Source organism: Hypomesus transpacificus, chromosome 17 (assembly GCF_021917145.1).
Source record: "Hypomesus transpacificus isolate Combined female chromosome 17, fHypTra1, whole genome shotgun sequence".
NCBI lineage: Eukaryota > Metazoa > Chordata > Actinopteri > Osmeriformes > Osmeridae > Hypomesus > Hypomesus transpacificus.
In genome coordinates this window covers 17,192,455-17,211,366 of record NC_061076.1, presented here as the reverse complement: position 1 = coordinate 17,211,366, position 18,912 = coordinate 17,192,455, and the positions used below count along the sequence as shown (strand labels likewise).

The 18,912-nt window shown below is 51.6% G+C and overlaps 2 protein-coding genes across 5 annotated transcripts in view; both read right to left on the bottom strand.

The window, feature by feature from the left end:
- Positions 1-2,901, bottom strand: part of LOC124479603 (protein FAM171A2-like) — a 10,399-nt gene extending 7,498 nt beyond the window's left edge. Inside the window, exons 1-3 of the mRNA XM_047038418.1 lie at positions 2,708-2,901; positions 2,277-2,596; positions 397-621 (exon numbers count right to left, since the gene is read on the bottom strand). Coding sequence (XP_046894374.1) covers positions 397-621; positions 2,277-2,373 — 322 coding nt within the window. The 5' untranslated portion in view covers positions 2,374-2,596; positions 2,708-2,901. The remainder of the gene's footprint in view (positions 1-396; positions 622-2,276; positions 2,597-2,707) is intronic.
- A 239-nt stretch (positions 2,902-3,140) lies between these two features.
- On the bottom strand, positions 3,141-18,766 carry ilf3b (interleukin enhancer binding factor 3b). Of its 4 annotated transcripts, none has more exons than XM_047038399.1 (19): positions 18,670-18,766; positions 16,374-16,460; positions 15,975-16,192; positions 15,181-15,361; positions 14,793-14,940; positions 12,164-12,255; positions 10,775-10,870; positions 10,220-10,331; positions 9,814-9,911; positions 9,497-9,608; positions 8,794-8,907; positions 8,350-8,555; positions 7,654-7,827; positions 7,393-7,527; positions 7,156-7,299; positions 6,855-6,984; positions 6,594-6,641; positions 3,903-4,301; positions 3,141-3,673 (listed from the first exon to the last, which is right to left on the bottom strand). In XM_047038399.1, exons 2-19 carry the CDS (start codon positions 16,374-16,376, stop codon positions 3,540-3,542), a joined length of 2,544 nt encoding a protein of 847 aa, XP_046894355.1. In that variant the 5' UTR covers positions 16,377-16,460; positions 18,670-18,766; the 3' UTR covers positions 3,141-3,539. The 4 variants fall into 4 exon arrangements, with proteins under 4 accessions (XP_046894355.1, XP_046894356.1, XP_046894357.1 ...); XM_047038400.1 differs by having other exon boundaries at positions 6,855-6,981; XM_047038401.1 differs by lacking the exon at positions 6,594-6,641.
- Positions 18,767-18,912: the final 146 nt, after the last annotated feature.

The window sequence follows — 18,912 nt, the reverse complement described above, 5'->3', positions numbered from 1 at the left end:
TATGGAGAGATAGCTGGAGGAGAGGATAGTGAACACTATGGTGGGAGAGATAACTGGAGGAGAGGATAGTGAACACTATGGTGGGAGAGATAACTGGAGGAGAGGATAGTGAACACTATGGAGAGATAACTGGAGGAGAGGATAGTGAACACTATGGAGAGATAACTGGAGGAGAGGATAGTGAACACTATGGTTGGAGAGATAACTGGAGGAGAGGATAGTGAACACTATGGAGAGATAACTGGAGGAGAAGATAGTGAACACTATGGAGAGATAACTGGAGGAGAGGATAGTGAACACTATGGAGAGATAACTGGAGGAGAGGATAGTGAACACTATGGAGAGATAACTGGAGGAGAGGATAGTGAACACCAGGATATCAAAAGTCAAACTTACAGGGGATACGGCTGGCGTGCCAGGGAGCGGAGTTGGTGACAAAACCCTGTTTGGTCGCCATGACAATAACCCAGGTCCCGGGACAGTAGGGGAAGGTAACTGTGACGACCCCATCGTTGCCGGCGATGCCGGAGGCGAGGGTGGAGACGTTCCCAGAGACGAGGGCTGCAGCCCCGGACAGCGGAGAGAGGTCGCTGTTGTCAAACACCTGCACTCGGAGCGTCACTGCGGGAACACAGAGTCAGGGCCATGGCTAGCAGTTAGCGGTTAGCCTGCCTGCACATCCACTGGAGTATCCAAAAGGTGGCAGCAACCCCCCAGTAAAAAAGATTTGCCACACCCCCAATGTCCACATGCAACATGTAGGCCTATATTTCCTTTTATATTCTAGTACTTTTTATTTAAGTATATTCTTATTATTGGCATTATTTAAACACTGTTATAATAATTGATGGCATCGGGTCACACTGTCCCCCCACGCCTCCCTACATCTACTTCCTGCCACCCCAGGTGAAAATGTCTGGATCCGCACATCCTAACACTGGAAGCCGTAATACTTCACCTATGTGCAGTAGGCTCCCAATATGCAAGATAGCTGCCGCACGTATCCTGAGTTCGTCTGGGGCGCACTTTGTCGAAGTCGCCCGGGGCCTCGAGAGTAGCTGAACTTTTTTGAAATGTTTCAGTTAAACATTTTCTCTCGGTTCTCTCACACGCCCCACATTAGGCCTAATGAAAACACGGACACCCAGCTGTTCTTGCGCCATAACAACTTCACAACTTCGCCGTCGTACTTCCTTTTTTATTTACTTATTTTGTTGAGTTGAGGACATCCTGGACTTTCTAATGAAATCACAATTGTCAAGGATCTTATAGTCATCTGAAAAACTGAGTTATCGATGCATGAGGATAACAACATTTTCCTTATAGCATAATGTTATTTTACCCACGGATACGTTTGTTACGTAAAATGTAAACATTAAACATGTTTCAGTAAAATAATATTAATTTAAGATGCGGTAGAAAAGTAACGTCAAAAGCCCACAGTTTTCACTATACAAGTTTAACAGTTTATCCTGTTGATTTGATCAACATTCCATACCAAGAGTTTATGGTACCATAATAACACCTACATTTTATTCTGATATTGTAATCAATGTATTCTTAAATATCGGAATACTTCACATTTACTTTAGGGCCTACAATGTGGACAGCAGTACCATTTAGGCTATTGTAATTTGTTACTAATTTCCAGTCGTTTGACAGCATAGACCACTGGTTAACGACGCAATCCATGATTAAAGCTATCAAATATATCCACCAAGGACGACAGAAGCATCGCGTGTTTGCGATAACAGCAAGGCTAGCATTGTCGGTCGACCGGGGTGTCGGTCCGGCCGCTCTGCAGACACCGTGCAGGAATGTCTGCACTAAGGGGATCGGCTGACGACACGGGACACAACTTTCAGCTGCGCCGGCATCTCGTCATCGGTGTGACAGCGCAGTCCGCATATCAAGACAGGATTAATATAACGGATTCTGAGAGCTTTCACAAACACGCACACACACACAACCTGCAACCACTACACTCTCTGAAGTCCGATGAAGGTTCAGCTTTCTCACTAGCTCTTTTGTCTCTCGACTGTTTGAGCTAACCCCCGAGTGCCATGAATGTAAAGTAGCCCCGACAAACTAGTATTCGCTCGAACGCATAAACGCATCTATTACATAACAGACTCGTATGAAATTTCTTCCCATGTCAACGTTAGACGGACGACACGACAGCGCCCAGTCACAACACGTTATGCGTTTAAAATGTTACCTTCACTCCTTCACCGTTTCCTTCCTCCTATAGGACACTTTCCCTCCCAAGAACTCACCATGAGACTCGCTGTCCGGAACAGAATTAGAGAATCCTTCCCAAAGACAGGAAAGGAGAGAGAGGAGCAAAGGGCTGTAGATCCGTGTCGCACGCATTCTCACAGCGACATCCCCGACGCTAGTGAGGACATTCCTTCATGTTGGTTACCAGGCTAGAACTGATTTCTCCTCCCGGGTCTCACGGCTTGGCTTCAGATGCCAACTCCCTTCCCCTCCCCGCGCTCTTCCAAACTCCCAGATCCATTGTCTTCGGTTGAAGGGAAGATCGCGATGTGTCCGTCCGTGATCGCCCCCTACTGGAAGTGAAGTGACCCAACTCCTGTATTATTAGAAAGCATTATAATGGAAGCAAATCAGTGACATGTCTTAATTTTTTAAAGGCTTGAATACTTCATGTAAACACCACCGAATTTGTTGGTTTTAAATTCACCTATGAATGTCAATGTAATTTTTATTTTTAAGTAGCTGAACTCCCAACATGCAGCTCAGTGTAGCTCAACTCCCTCTGCAGCCACAGCATCCTGAGCCTAGGAGTAAATCAGGATGAGAGGAGGAGAATCAAACAGGATGGCAATCAGTTGCCTACAGACCAGCCCAGGAGAGCTGCCAGGCAGCTGGACACGAGCCTGCGTGTGTGTGTACAGGCTGGTTGAGGTGATGCGTCACCCTGCCTCTCACCCTGCCTCTCACCCTGCCTCTCACCCTGCCTCTCACCCTGCCTCTCACCCTGCCTCTCACCCTGCCTCTCACCCTGCCTCACACCCTGCCTCACACCCTGCCTCACACCCTGACTCCCACCCTGACTCCCACTCTGCCTCTCACCCTGACTCCCACGGACACAGAATGAGTCAACAACAAAAGCATTTGAATGTGAAATAGAACTTTAAGAACTTTAATCTACAATACTTTGTCCAGCTGAATAGACCGATCATAAAAATTAAAATAGAATCAAAAAACAAGCAAGTACTTCTGAGCCTATTGTACTGTTAAAGGACAACAAAAAAACAACTTTACCAAAACAACGCTCTGTGAAAAGCTACAAGTGGTCACAACAGTTCTGGCAGCTTGTTGAGGGACGAGGGGCCCGGAGGAGCCAAAACAACACCAACATAAAATGCACGACTCCAGCGACCAGATCAGGAGTGGTCAGGGCGGAGTTTCGTCCAGTCTACAGGTCAGAGCCGGCAGGATGCAGGAGGACGAGGAGGGGTCGTGCCCGGTCTCTGCTTCTTTGGAGAGGCCTGGTGGGGGCTGTGGGGAGTCTATCTGTACTGGTAGTTCATTGAGGGGTCGCCCCCCCGGCCGTAGCCTGCAGGGCTGTGGTAGGGTGCTGAGGGGGCTGTGTAGCCCTGGCTTCCACCAGCAGGGGAGCTGTAGTTGGGCTGGCTGCCGTAACCTGCACAAACACAGGGTCAGACAACAACGGACCATCAGGAAGCATCAGTACTGGCTCACTGTCCCACTACCGTTACAGCAAGAACTAGAGATTAGGCATCACTCCCACTAGGGAGGGAGAGAGGCAGACCTGAGATGGGGGAGTTATTAGTCTATGGAGGGGGGCAGCTCCAGAGACAGGTGGACTGTTTCAAAAGGGCGAGTGTCTATAGAGAGCGGGCGGGCCTCACCTTCGTAACTGTAGTCCTGCCCCCCTCCGGCCCCGCCCGTCACCTGGCTGGGGTAGGCTGTGGAGTAGGGGTACCCCCCCGCGCCGGCCTGGCTCTGGCTGAAGCTCTTCTTCCCTGGGCCGTAGCTGTATGGGTTGTAGGGGCTCTGGCCGGGGGCAGGGGCGGCCTGGTAGCCCCCAGCTGGCCCAGGGCTCAACCCGGGGCCGCTGGCGAAGGGCGCTTTGGCTCCCTGGTGCATGGGGGGCTTCTTGGTGGGGGGTTTGGGGGTGGAGGGGGGCGTGGCGTAGCCCCCGTCGTTCTGGTAGTATGAGCCGTAGGAGGCGGGAGAAGGACCGGCAGGGCTGGTGGAGGCTCCTCCCCCTGGGCCCAAGGCCCCGCCCCCTCCGTTGTTGTAGTAGTCTAGGAGAGAGCAGCAGGAGTCAGCTACAAGATATCCACAACCAGACGTCATCCACAGCCGGACGTCATCCACAGCCGGACGTCATCCACAGCCGGACGTCATCCACAGCCGGACGTCATCCACAGCCGGACATCATCCACAGCCGGACATCATCCACAGCCGAACGACATCCACAGCCGGACGACATCCACAGCCGGACGACATCCACAGCCGGACGACATCCACAGCCGGACGACATCCACAGCCGGACGTCATCCACAGCCGGACGTCATCCACAGCCGGACGTCATCCACAGCCGGACGTCATCCACAGCCGGACGACATCCACAGCCGGACGACATCCACAGCCGGACGTCATCCACAGCCGGACGTCATCCACAGCCGGACGTCATCCACAGCCGGACGTCATCCACAGCCGGACGACATCCACAGCCGGACGTCATCCACAGCCGGACGTCATCCACAGCCGGACGTCATCCACAGCCGGACGTCATCCACAGCCGGACGACATCCACAGCCGGACGTCATCCACAGCCGGACGTCATCCACAGCCGGACGACATCCACAGCCGGACGTCATCCACAGCCGGACGTCATCCACAGCCGGACGTCATCCACAGCCGGACGTCATCCACAGCCGGACGTCATCCACAGCCGGACGTCATCCACAGCCGGACATCATCCACAGCCGGACGTCATCCACAGCCGGACATCATCCACAGCCGGACATCATCCACAGCCGGACTACTCGGTTGATAACCAGCTCATGATGCAGACATTTCCACTTAAATTACATTTAGTGTTTTTGGAGGATCACCTTTATTTATTTGTGTTAAAATTTATTAAAAAGTTTCCTTCATAATCATACTCATGATGTCATCACAGAGGCAACATATCTGAGTGCTATCTAACTAGCGTTAGCTACCATAGAAACAGGAGCCTGCGTCATATCATGTTGTGTCCATTATACAAACGTAATAACAAGAATTTCATGGCAAATATTTCAGTCAACAAAAAAGATTTTCAGTCAAGCTAAACAAGTTCAGCAAGAACCAGGAGCAGAACAGTTGTTAAAACACTGATTGGAAGTGGTTTGATTTAAAACACAGCATCACAGCCTGACAAGAAAATCAGAGTCAGAGAGCAGCTTGCAGATGAGTTGGGGGGAGGAGAGAGAGGGGGGGTGGTGTCACCCCAGCAAGCAGCATTACACCTGTCCAATCACAACAGACAACTTCTCCATTCAGGTGCCACAAGGCGGAATAGTAACAGGAAGTGGGTGGGCGGGTATAGGCAGATCAAGGTGTCCGTGTGTTCCTGGTAGGCAGGTAGGAGGAGGCCCCAGGGGCAGGTGTCTCTGGGGGGCTACAGGTGAGGGGGGGGTGGCAGGAAGGAGAGGGGGGTAGGGGGGTAGGGGGGCTCAGCAGGACAGCAGTTTGTGTTGCAGGAAGGAATACACAGTGAAGCACTGTGTCCTCTTTCTGTACAGTGTTTTTAAGCTGGGGGGGGGGGGGGGGGGGGGGGCGGGTTAGGGGCAGTGGGGGTTAGGGGCGATCGGGACGATTTATGTCCCAAATTGGTTGTGGCAGTCTGAGACAAAGTCACCTACAGAGTAAAACAGAGCAGAGAAGGAAAAGATACAATTAGATTTCTCTCCTTTTTTAGGAATACCCTTTTGTTTTGGCACTTAGCATAGATTCCATTAGTCAAATTGTGTTGTCTATAAACAGCATTCTTTCTGCAGATTGGACTTTTATATTTCTCTGCTCCTGTCCACTCTGGGTGGGTCTGTCCTCAGTGAAGGTGTGGAGACGGGGGGGGGGGGGGGGGGGGGGGGGGGCTAGGACAAGGTCAAAGGTTAAAAGGTCACAGATCAAGCCCTGTGGCTTAAAGCAGAGAAATGTAAAATCATCAAAAACCTTAAAGTATCAAGAGCCCTCAGCGGGTTGCCAAGGTAACCTAGGTCGTCTGGCCGACGCCAGACTGGATCAGTATATTCACTCAGACGTAAACGCCTGTGCAGGATAAATATGTCTTCTCTTGTTCTACAATCACAGCGTGCTCTGAGGAGCTACCCAGTGTTTTACAGAGTTTACACTGTAAAGTTCTGACCAGCTTTACAGAGTTCACACTGTAAAGTTCAGACCAGCTTTACAGAGTTTACACTGTAAAGTTCTGACCAGCTTTACAGAGTTTACACTGTAAAGTTCTGACCAGGTTTACAGAGTTTACACTGTAAAGTTCTGTGAGAATGTATTTCCAGGGTGCAGCATAGCTAGAAAGGAGCACTCACTGTATCCAGAGCTGCCGTTGTTCCCAAAACCAAAAGTACCAAAGCCACCTGTGGGTTGAGAGCGAGCGATCAGGACACACACCCGTGCATATCACGCCTTTAACAAGCGCTGATATTAGTGACATGGTTCTGCTGAAAACTCAGGTGGTAATTGTTTCTACTGGTTGTAATGTGGATGGATGTAGTCAATAGATACACCTATTTAAATACAAATTTAATTAATATTTAGTAATAAAATACAGATCAAAGCTGGCCTCTCACCTTGACCGTAGCCTCCTCCATTGTTGAAGCCCCTCCCCCGGCCCCGCCCCCGGCCTCGCCCCCGGCCTCGAGGGCTAGTTGCAGGCTCTCCCGGAGGAGCCCCAATCGGACTGAAGCCGGACTGGTGCTGCTGGGACACGTGAATACACACACACGTCAATACTAGGACAAACTAGAGAGGAAGACAGGAGGCTGGAGGACTAACTAGAGAAGAAGACAGGAGGCTGGAGGACTAACTAGAGAAGAAGACAGGAGGCTGGAGGACTAACTAGAGAGGAAGACAGGAGGCTGGAGAACTAACCATGGGGGGTCCCTTCTTCTTCTTGGCTGGCTCGACCACGGCGCCCTCTGGGAATAGGCTCTCCAGTGCAGCCAGGGCAGCGTAGGCCTTGGCCACCTTCTTATTGGACCCTGTACCTTGGAACTTTTGCTCATCCACCTCCACCTGGATCATAGACATACACACACACACACTTAGAAAATCACTCCCACACCATCACCTGATCACAACCACACAGGCTCAGACACACACACACACCTCCATGACAAAGCGTTTGTCGTGGCTGCCTCCCGTCTCTGAGATGAGCTCGTACTTCAGGCCACGCCTCTTCTCGTTCAGCTCCATCACGGGGTTCTTCCCATGCTTGGTCAGGATAGGGCCCTGGCGTGCGCTCTGCAGGGTCACACACAGGGGCGGGGTTAGACGGGGGCGGGGTTAGACGGGGGCGGGGTTAGACGGGGGCGGGGTTAGACGGGGGCGGGGTTAGACGGGGGCGGGATCTGAGATGTGTCTGTGTACCTCTGCAGTGTCTGTAGCTTCTGTTTTGGCGGGTGCTGTGGCGGGGGGGACCTCTGTCTCCGGAGTGGGCGGGGCACAAGGCTTCACTTCCTCCACCGCCGGCTCCACTTCCTCCTTCACCGGCTCTGACGTCTTTAACTCCACCCCTGTGGGCAGGCCCATGTCCTGCAGCACCTGGGATTGGACCACATCGACGATTGGCAGGTTAGATACACTACTAAGCCACTTGGAAATCACACCCACAATAAAATATCCATAACTTTATGGATGGTGGGAGCAGTCTCCAGAACATTGTGGAATTTACAGTTGTGATTGTTTAAGGTCCGTTTTAATGACTGATGACTGCTGATTGATGACCACAAAGGCTCCACTAAATAAATGTCCATATTTCTAGTGATGCCCTTCCCATGTCTCCCCCTGTAATTACAATGTGCACTACATTGCTTTGGATGTAAACACATCTTAATAAATACAAAAGGACCATTGATAATGTTCTGTGTTTAGTTGCTGCTACTAATAAACAAGTGAATTTAATACATAAACATGTGTTAAGGTTACTATGGTTTTACGGTGCAGTCCGAAGTGACATTGCTTGTAAAAAGGGCTCAACAAATCAATTTGACTTCATCATATGACTTCTGGTAGTTCCACTCCATAACCAGGAGCCCTGTGAGCTGTGTTGGGGTTGAAGGTCACCTTGACGGCCACGTGCAGCTTGGCGGTGCGCTTGGAGGGCCCAGAGGCCTCGAAGGGCTTGCCGTCCACCTCCACCGCCATGGTGAACACCGGCACGTGGACCGGACCAGTCTGGGACACCAGCCGGTACTGCAGGCCCGGCTTCAACTGGTTCAGACGCATCAGAGCGTTCATGGTCTGGGGGGGGTCGGCCTTCTCATCTGGGGCTGGAGGGAGGGGGGGAGGAGAGGGGCGGGGAAGAAGAGGGCAGAGGAGAGGGAGGCAGAAGGAGACGAGACAGGTGGGAAGAGGAGAGAGGGTGAGAGTACGAAGAGGAGGAGAGAGAGGAAGAGAGAACGTTTTAACCTCCTGGTCTTTTCTGTCCCCTGAGTGGGTTTCTGATGAAGAAACTTTTAGTGCAAGTGTAGCACATTACAAATAAAATGTTTTATAATGTATTATTACATTTCTTCTGCAGCTTCTTCTTCTTCTTATTTGGACTCTTGTCGTCGCCTCCTTCCTCCTCCTCTATCGGTCTCTTCATGGGAGGGGCATAGGTGGTGCTGGGAGGGATTTGGACTGAAACACACAACCCCAACTTGAGTGGTTCCATGCCTGCTTCACCTTGATGTTTATTAGGATCAGGGCTGGGACGAGGGCCCAGGTATCAGGACTAGGACCAGGTATCAGGGCTGGGACCAGGGCCCAGGTATCAGGACTAGGACCAGGTATCAGGGCTGGGACCAGGGCCCAGGTATCAGGACTAGGACCAGGTATCAGGGCTGGGACCAGGGCCCAGGTATCAGGACTAGGACCAGGTATCAGGGCTGGGAATAGGGCCCAGGTATCAGGACTGGGACCAGGGCCCAGGTATCAGGGCTAGGACCAGGGCCCAGGTATCAGGACTGGGACCAGGGCCCAGGTATCAGGACTGGGACCAGGGCCCAGGTATCAGGGCTAGGACCAGGGCCCAGGTATCAGGGCTAGGACCAGGGCCCAGGTATCAGGACTGGGACCAGGGCCCAAGTATCAGGGCTAGGACCAGGGCCCAGGTATCAGGGCTAGGACCAGGGCCCAGGTATCAGGACTAGGACCAGGTATCAGGGCTAGGACCAGGGCCCAGGTATCAGGGCTAGGACCAGGGCCCAGGTATCAGGGCTGGGCCTACCTGTGTAATCGATGGGAGCTTCTCCGCGAGGCTTGCGGGGCATCTTGGAAGGGAGGAGGTCCATGCCCAGCACCTTGTGCAGCTGTCCGAACGCAGACAGCCTCAGGGCATGCTGGGAAACGGAAGACAGCCAGGTTTAGGTTTGACACACAAACACACGTGCAACAGTAGGGGGGTGTTCTGGGTAGTTATGTGTAAGACAGACAAGATTCATTACAGCTCTAAGAAATACTACTCTTTCTCTCTCCGGTCCCCTTCTCTCTCCACAATCTCTGTCTCTCTCTCTCTCTGTATGTCTCCGTCTCTCATACACACACCTGTGCGCTCTGTGTGATGTCCTCTCTGTGTTGGGTGTCCAGATGTGCGATGGCATCAGTCAGCTCCTTCTCACAGGGGTCGCAGATTCCAGAGCCGTCTGGCAAAGACACCAGAGAAGAAGATAAATGGAAAAAACGCCTCAGGCTACAGGATTACGAAGGCAGAAACACTTCATATGGTCTAGATGGAAACCAGGTGGAAATCCAGACTATAACTAGTCCAGATTAGATCCAGTCCAAATTAAAAGAGAGAAACCATCTAGAATGAGGCCAGTTCTGAGCAGGACATGATTAATAATCCTGATGATAATAACATTGCATTCAGCAGAGTTTTATTCAAAGCAACATGTAGTAGTAGAGGGGGATTTGAACCTGCGACCACACCAAGCTGTAGCCAGCGACTCACCTGCCATGAGGATCCCAGAAGCAAGACATTCTAGAACTCTCCTCAGAGCTTCTCCTGCTCCCATTGGTCGATTCCCTGTTCCAATGGCCTTCTCACACAGCAGCTCCAATGGCTGATAGGACAGAAAGTCATGATGTCATATGAGGACATTACCTTGCCTAGTAAGACTACCATTATGTAACTGAGGCAGAGGGAAATAGGCAGCAGGAGAGGGGGAGAGAGGTGAGAGGGGGTGAGGTAGAGGCTGAAGGGGGAGAGAGAGGTGAGGTAGAGGCTGAAGGAGAAGAGAGAGGTGAGGTAGAGGCTGAAGGAGAAGAGAGAGGTGAGGTAGAGGCTGAAGGGGGAGAGAGAGGTGAGAGGTGAGGTAGAGGCTGAAGGAGAAGAGAGAGGTGAGGTAGAGGCTGAAGGAGAAGAGAGAGGTGAGAGGTGAGGTAGAGGCTGAAGGGGGAGAGAGAGGTGAGGTAGAGGCTGAAGGGGGAGAGAGAGGTGAGGTAGAGGCTGAAGGAGAAGAGAGAGGTGAGAGGTGAGGTAGAGGCTGAAGGGGGAGAGCCTCACCCAGCCTCTGAGCGGGGCCCAGGTGGGGACGCGGGAGCAGAGATCTCTGAGGATGCGGATGACGATGACACAGGAACGCAGCCCATTGGCCCTCGCCTGCAGACACATGCAGAGGGGGCGTGGTCAGGAAGAACACACACACTCTCTTACACACACACAGAAAACTAGGATACACCAAAAAGCCACGAAGACTCACTACTGGACTCACTACTGGACTCACTACTGGACTCACTACTGGACTCACTACTGGACTCACTACTGGCTTGACTTTGTCATTAAGTTGACTTGGGCAGCAGAACTGGGGGTGAGAGAATATTGGAAGTCTGATAGTGCTGGACAACGGTTCTGGAGGAGGACAGTAATGTTTACACTGGAGACGACATCTATTGAAGCAGAGCAGGATATGATGGGTGGACTTCCTTGTGGTGGTGATCAACATTTACTAATTCTAGGTTCCGGAATGTCCCTTTCCAGATTCTAGATTCCAGAATCTCCTTTTACAGAATCAGTATTGTCCACAAGATAAAACTTTCTTAATTTGGCAATTAAGTAGGCCATTATTATTAATATACCAAATTCATGATGTACATTTTGGGACCTTTTTTGTTAAGATCTAGCATCCACCCAGCTAGCTTTAAAGTTGAATGAAACTGCTCTTTTCAAACCCCTGTGGTGAACACTCACGCATGGCTAAATGCATCCATCCTGGTCCCGATTCCAACTAAACTTAGCAAGTGTGTTATTTTAGATTATTGGGTGGTAAATCCCACCTCTTTTTGCCCCTAGAGGTCAAATACGTAAAGTCAGTTTTTGAGGTTATCACAGGAGGGGTCATGTGTGATAATGATGTATCTCAGGTTGTGCAGGATAACTGGCTGTGTATCATGAATCACTGATGCTATCACACTGAGTTAGTGATATATTGTTGGTAGGTAGACCTGTGAACGCACTGTATATAGTTAGTCACACATCACTACTTCCAGTGACCAATCAGAGAGCAGCAGCGTCTGGAGGGTGTTGGGGGCGGGGTTAGAAGCAGATATAATGACACTGCAACGACATCTGTTAGTCACTCCACTGCAGCGCTGCAGTGTGATCATGACTCTGCAGCGCTGCAGTGTGATCATGACAAAGGTTTCTTGTGAAACACTTTTTTTAAACACTAAAGAACATCAAACAGAATGGACGAGGTGAGACTTCTAGACAGCCGAGAGGAAAACCAGAACACGTACAATCAGTTTTTTTTATCACAGAAACTGCGCCAAAGAAAAACATTAAATGTCAAATATATATATATTTTAAAAAACAATAACGAAAATAGCAGCATTAAGAAAATAAACAAACATAAAAACTACGTTTTCTGAAGACAAATAAATACAAGATGCAAACCTGGAACCACTTAGCGTGGCGGAGAGACCCCAGTGCAGTCAGGCATTTCTGCCTGTCCAGAACATCCGGCGGGTCGCTGCCTGAGAGCGTTTCTATTGGACGAGGTGGGATAGGAAGACAAGGTACGGTTTGACCAAGGGGGTTCTGTCTCAGGGCCAGGGGAACCTGGCCAGGGGAACAGCCTTCCCCTTCCACAGGCTAGGGGGAGGGGGACCCTCCTTAGGAGATACCCTGCTACCTTCTGGTTATACACCTTCTCATTTAGAACCTGTCTTCTGTTTATACACCTTCTCCTTTATAACCTGTCTTCTGTTTATACATCTCCTTTATAACTTGTCTTCTGGTTGTACACCTTCTCCTTTATAACCCCTCTTCTGTTTATATACCTTTCCCTTTATAATTACCTGCTGCCTTATGTTCCGACTCAATACCATAACCCCTGTCCATCTTTCTCCTGGTCTCCCTCTCTATTCCTGCCTACTGCTCTCTCCTGGTGTCTCTCTCTCCCAACCTACTGCTCTCTCCTGGTCTCCCTTCCTCTCCCTGCCTACTGCTCTCTCCTGGTGTCTCTCTCTCCCTGCCTACTGCTCTCTCCTGGTCTTCCTCACTCTCCCTGCCTACTGCTCTCTCCTGGTGTCTCTCTCTCCCTGCCTACTGCTCTCTCCTGGTGTCTCTCTCTCCCTGCCTACTGCTCTCTCCTGGTCTTCCTCACTCTCCCTGCCTACTGCTCTCTCCTGGTCTCCCTTCCTCTCCCTGCCTACTGCTCTCTCCTGCTCTCCCTTCCTCTGCCTGCTGCTCTCTCCTGGTCTCCCTCTCTCTCTGCCTGCCTACTGCTCTCTCCTGGTGTCTCCCTCTCTCTCTGCCTGCTGCTCTCTCCTGGTGTCTCTCTCTCCCTGCCTACTGCTCTCTCCTGGTGTCTCCCTCTCTCTCTGCCTGCTGCTCTCTCCTGGTGTCTCTCTCTCTCTCCCTGCCTACTGCTCTCTCCTGGTGTCTCTCTCTCCCCCTGTCTACTGCTCTCTCCTGGTGTCTCTCTCTCTCTCCCTGCCTACTGCTCTCTCCTGGTGTCTCTCTCTCCCCCTGTCTACTGCTCTCTCCTGGTGTCTCTCTCTCCCCCTGTCTACTGCTCTCTCCTGGTGTCTCTCTCTCTCCCTGCCTACTGCTCTCTCCTGGTGTCTCTCTCTCTCTCCCTGCCTACTGCTCTCTCCTGGTGTCTCTCTCTCCCCCTGTCTACTGCTCTCTCCTGGTGTCTCTCTCTCTCCCTGCCTACTGCTCTCTCCTGGTGTCTCTCTCTCTCTCTCCTTTCCTACTGCTCTCTCCTGGACTCCGTAGCAGGCAGCCCAGAGCTGCCTTATGGAGGACACGCCCCTCCCCCGCCTGCTCTCTGGGTGCCGTGACCCCTCCGTGACCCCTTCAGAGACAGACAGCGGCCAGTTGGTCAAAGGTCCAGCATCCCTAAAATTGACAAACTAGAAGGCTTGACAGAGAGAATAAGAATTGGAACCACAGGGAGCAGGAATCATATGCACAGAAATAAGAAACTGGTCCACACTGCAGCAAAACTGATGGCCTGCAACACAACCCCCCCAAGTGGGGCTCTCGATGGGGTCAGGGGGTGCAGACAAGGCTGGGGGTCCGGGCCTGAGGCCTGGATCTGCCTATCCTGCAGGGTATGGTGTTGACTCTCTACTCAACTCTCGCTCCGTCTCTCTCTCTCCACCTCTCTCTCCACCTCCTCTCTCTCTCCACCTCTCTCTCTCCACCTCTCTCTCTCCACCCCCTCTCCCCACCTCTCTCCACCCCTCTCTCTCCCCACCCCTCTCTCTCTCCACCTCTCTCTATCCACCTCTCTCTCTCCACCCTTCTCTCTCTCCACCCCTGTCTCTCTCCACCTCTCTCTCTCTCGCTCCACCTCTCTCCCTCTCTCTCTCCCTTGTAGAGGCCACTTCCTGTCGACTCATCCGGCGCCGCCCCCCCCCACCCATCCTCCTAATGACATCGCCAGCCTCTGTGCCGAGCGCGGTAACCGTAATGACTGTGGTCAGTGTGGACCCCTTGGTTTTGACTGTGTCTGGGTGAACGTGACATTCAGCCATGCAGAGTCAAACTGCCCCGGCGTTGTCTGTAGCCCCCACGCCTCCACGCTCAGGAACTGCATGGTCGGGGGCCCCTCGGCGAAGCCCGCACACCAATCAAATGCACCTCACACCTCGCTACTCATTTTTGCTGCAATGCGAACCGTTCATCAGAGGTATATCAACACATGCAAAAAGTGGTCTTTGTTTTGTTTATTTTTTTGTTTTTTTTAATTCTCAGTAAGCCTTCGTGTAGTTGTTGTCTTGACTCCGTAAGGGAAGAGCAAGCCTGGTCACGCTAACTAGCTTTCCTATACTGTATATTGGGCCATCAAAAATGCACTTCACATTACATGGAACTACGAGAGTCTAGGAAGCTATAAACATAGCATCTTTCAGTTACATGACAGCTCCTTCTTGGTTATTTCCCCTAGCTCCATTGAAGGCCCAATAAACAATATCTGTCTAGCCTGGCCCCGTCTGCCTTCCTGCCTGTCGTATGGCCTGCCTGCCTGCGGGGGGCGCTAGCGAGCCCTCGCCCCCGAGCGGACCCCTACCTCCGGCGGCTGCCTTCTCGGCGTCTTCACGGACCAGGGGAGAGGTCATGTGGATGGTCAGGCTCAGAGGAGGCTCCTTGCTACTCTTGATGATGATGGTGGCGTCTCGCACCGACTGGGTCACCACGTACTTGTCCTCGGTGATGGCCTATCAGGAGAGAGACAGGGTCAGTGCCAGCCTATCAGGAGAGAGACAGGGTCAGTGACAGCCTATCAGGAGAGAGACAGAGTCAGTGCCAGCCTATCAGGAGAGAGACAGGGTCAGTGCCAGCCTATCGGGAGAGAGACGGGGTCAGTGCCAGCCTATCGGGGGAGAGACAGGGTCAGTGCCAGCCTATCGGGAGAGAGACAGGGTCAGTGCCAGCCTATCAGGAGAGGGTGAAGGTACCTTGAGCTGCACAGCCAGGTTGAGGGCCACCTTGTTGAGCAGGCCGGCGGTGGGCTTGTCCTTACACAGCAGCACCAGCTCCAGGTCCAGGTCTCCCTTCAGGAGCAGGCCCTTGGCCACCAGTCCCACCCTCATCACCCCCCGCAGGGAGCGGGTCACGTGCTCCTGGGCCCTGTGCTCGCTGGAGTCACACACACACACAGGCATAGGGATACAGACACACACACACACACACACACACAGGCATTGGGATACAGACACACACACACAGGTTGGTTGTTATAATCACTACATTTCACATCTAGTTAGTCATTAAACCTCCTCTCTCCCCCGCCCCTGCCCTCTCCCCCTCCTCACCTCTCCCCCCAGCCCCTGCCCTCTCCCCCTCCTCACCTCTCTCCCCCGCCCCTGCCCTCTCCCCCTCCTCACCTCTCTCCCCCGCCCCTGCCCTCTCCCCCTCCTCACCTCTCTCCCCCTCCTCACCTCTCTCCCCCGCCCCTGCCCTCCTCACCTCTCTCCCTCCTCACCTCTCTCCCCCGCCCCTGCCCTCTCCCCCTCCTCACCTCTCCCCCCGCCCCTGCCCTCTCCCCGACTCCCCCTCCTCACCGCCCCTGCCCTCTCCCCGACTCCCCCTCCTCACCTCCCCCCCCCCGCCCCTGCCCTCTCCCCCTCCTCACCTCTCCCCCCGCCCCTGCCCTCTCCCCGACTCCCCCTCCTCACCGCCCCTGCCCTCTCCCCGACTCCCCCTCCTCACCTCTCCCGCCCCTGCCCTCTCCCCGACTCCCCCTTCTCACCTCTCCCCCTCTGTTCCATCAGGATCAGGCTTCACCGCCACCTTCTCTTGCTCATCCAGCCAATCAGAGACGGCCTTGAGGGCACGCTCAGTGTGGGACACCATGTTCTGCACAGCCTCCAGCTCCTGCTGTGTGGGGTAGACGGCCGAGTGTTTGGCCATCACGTGCCGGTCGTCGTTCATGAAGATCCGCACAGCGCGGTGACGGAGGGGAGGCGGCTGGGGACACGACGCACCCGTTACCATCTTAACAGTTACCATCACAACAGTTACCATCAACCTTCACACAACTTTCAATTACACGTTTTAGTGGAGACAGAAAACCATGTTTTCCATATTCCCAGTTTAGAACACTACAAGGCCTCAGGTTTATGGTCCCACTACTAAGATGTTGTGTTACCATGGTGAGAGGTGGTGCAGCCGGGCAGGTGCTGTGAGGCCAGGTGTTCCCTGTTGGAGCAGACAGTTGGGTTACTCCTTCCTGTTCCTGTAAAGAGAGGGAGGCAACAGCAGGATCCAGGGTTACGACCTGCCTTTAGTATAGCAGTCGAACATGGGGATGGGTATAGCTCAGTGGTAGAGCATGGGGATGGGTATAGCTCAGTGGTAGAGCATGGGGATGGGTATAGCTCAGTGGTAGAGCATGGGGATGGGTATAGCTCAGTGGTAGAGCATGGGGATGGGTATAGCTCAGTGGTAGAGCATGGGGATGGGTATAGCTCAGTGGTAGAGCATGGGGATGGGTATAGCTCAGTGGTAGAGCATGGGGATGGGTATAGCTCAGTGGTAGAGCATGGGGATGGGTATAGCTCAGTGGTAGAACATGGGGATGGGTATAGCTCAGTGGTAGAGCATGGGGATGGGTATAGCTCAGTGGTAGAGCATGGGGATGGGTATTGTGTTGGAACTTTGGGGGATAAAGTCTGAGGTCAGAAGAATGGATGTTTATCTGTTTATTCTTGCAGCATGGAGGAGCAGCTCTAAAACAGAAAACAATGTCTGGATGAGAGAGCATGATATTGTCGGAGCACTGTTTTAACCAGTTAGTTCCATGATCAGTTCAATAGTTCATGTCTAGCAAAAGAGAAACTCCACCGTATACAAGGAGGCAAAAAAGAAACTGTAGAACAGATACAATACAGATGTTCAACAGAAGAGGAAGACAAGACAAGACACTAGACAAGAAAGAGGAACTTGTGTTGAAAAATCCCTGCAAAACAACCAGGGTCAAACAGTCAAGTTAGATAAACAATTGGTCAGCAAGCGGAAACTTAAGCAATACCATCTTAGGGTAAAGATTATTAACTTCTAGGGCAAAGAATATTACAGACATCTTAAAGAAAGTAATTTTCTATTACAGTATAGCTCAGTGGTAGAACATGGGGACGTGTATTGCTCAGTGGTAGAACATGGGGATGGGTTGGGTGAAAAAAAGAAATAAAATCCTGGTGACTCGGTGTGAGATCGGGGGTCAGTCTTTACAAAGCTGGTTAGAGGTAAGCGGGGAGGAGTGCTAAAAACAGGGCTGCTTAGAAAGTAGAAATAAAGTAGGTTAGTACTTAGTATGGGAGCAACACACTACGGTACTGCTTAGTGGACGCAGAAACCACAAGTAGAAAACGTTTTGGTTTGGTCTTGATTAGAAAGCAGAGTACCTCTGGCCCATAGCACCACAAAACACATCGCTATTTACCAGCGGCCACCTAAACCCAGCTCAAAGGCCAGCTCAAAGGCCAAATTGATCAAGTCAAATGATCGTGTGAGTGTACGCCAGGGTATATTCAACCAAAGACCACGAGAATTAAAAAAACAGCACATCACATCGGCTACAGCGTCATTTAACAACGTTGCCTGGTTGTTAACATCATACCTGACAACAATAGTACGTCAACTTATCCTCAGGTTGTCGGCCACTGACTAACTACTGGCTGTTTATTCGCCATCTAGTTAGCGGTACCCCCGTTGGCCTATAGTAAAAGTTAGGTATCGTTGGCAGGTACGCCATTTTCCGAAAGCCAACTGGACCAAGGTTGTTATCTTGACACGGGGATGCTGGCCACATCAATCCTTCTCACCGCCATTTTAATGTCTGAATTCAGACGCGCCAGGGACAGAGAGACATTCTGGAAAACGCTCCCATTTGAGAAAAAACACAAAACGTTTTTTTCTTGTTATAGAATTCGCTAGTTAACTAAACTGTTGGTGAACGATGCTCTGGTTGAAATACCCCGAGCATTAAGACCGATCCGCCCCATTTCTGCATGTTCACATGTTCCATTGCCATTGTATTAGCTACATAGTAGCAAAAGTAACAACTGTAAGTGTATTAGCAAATTATTCATACTACTACAATTAATGTTAACCCAATAATATGACAAAGCCTAACGATAATACGTATTTTAACGGACAAACGTTGTGCCGTTAGCAACTTCGTTTTTGATAGGTGGTGGTAGCTAGCGGTGCCAGCCAGCTCCGTGTGGTAGCTAGCTACTAAAGCTAATTGGAGGTTCGCTAAACAAAGGCCGGGAAATGTTGGATGGTCGGAACATATTTCTACTCAATATATCACAACTGGTATCGCCTATGTGTGGTAGCTAAATCTTGCATAAATGTTTCATATTATTTTCTTGCAAATACACAGAACATTCACTAAATAAACCCAGATAACATGCAATGTTAGAATTGTACGTCCTTACCTGTAGCGACGTGTTTGCCGCTAGCTGTGCTAGGCTAGCTAGGTTGCTACGCCTGGGACTGGGCGCATGAAGCTGCACGCCCCCTGCAAAACAGCGAAGCTAATTGGCTGATGCAGCATGTGGCAACAAAGCTGCCACCAATCTTGTGAACTCTAATCTCAACTACAGTTCTCGACGCCAGATGTCACTGTAGCTTAACAAACTAGAGCTGGTCAGCGGGCGAGCTGGTTGAGAAAGTTCGTC

Bases quoted from the DNA above. Each gene is read 5' to 3' on its own strand.
- ilf3b (XM_047038399.1), bottom strand. The intron at 12,256-14,792 runs GTAGGGGTCCGC...CTCGTCCAATAG, and splicing joins CGAGAAGGCAGCCGCCGGAG to AAACGCTCTCAGGCAGCGAC. The intron at 10,871-12,163 runs GTTTGCATCTTG...ATGTGTCTGCAG, and splicing joins GCCACGCTAAGTGGTTCCAG to GCGAGGGCCAATGGGCTGCG.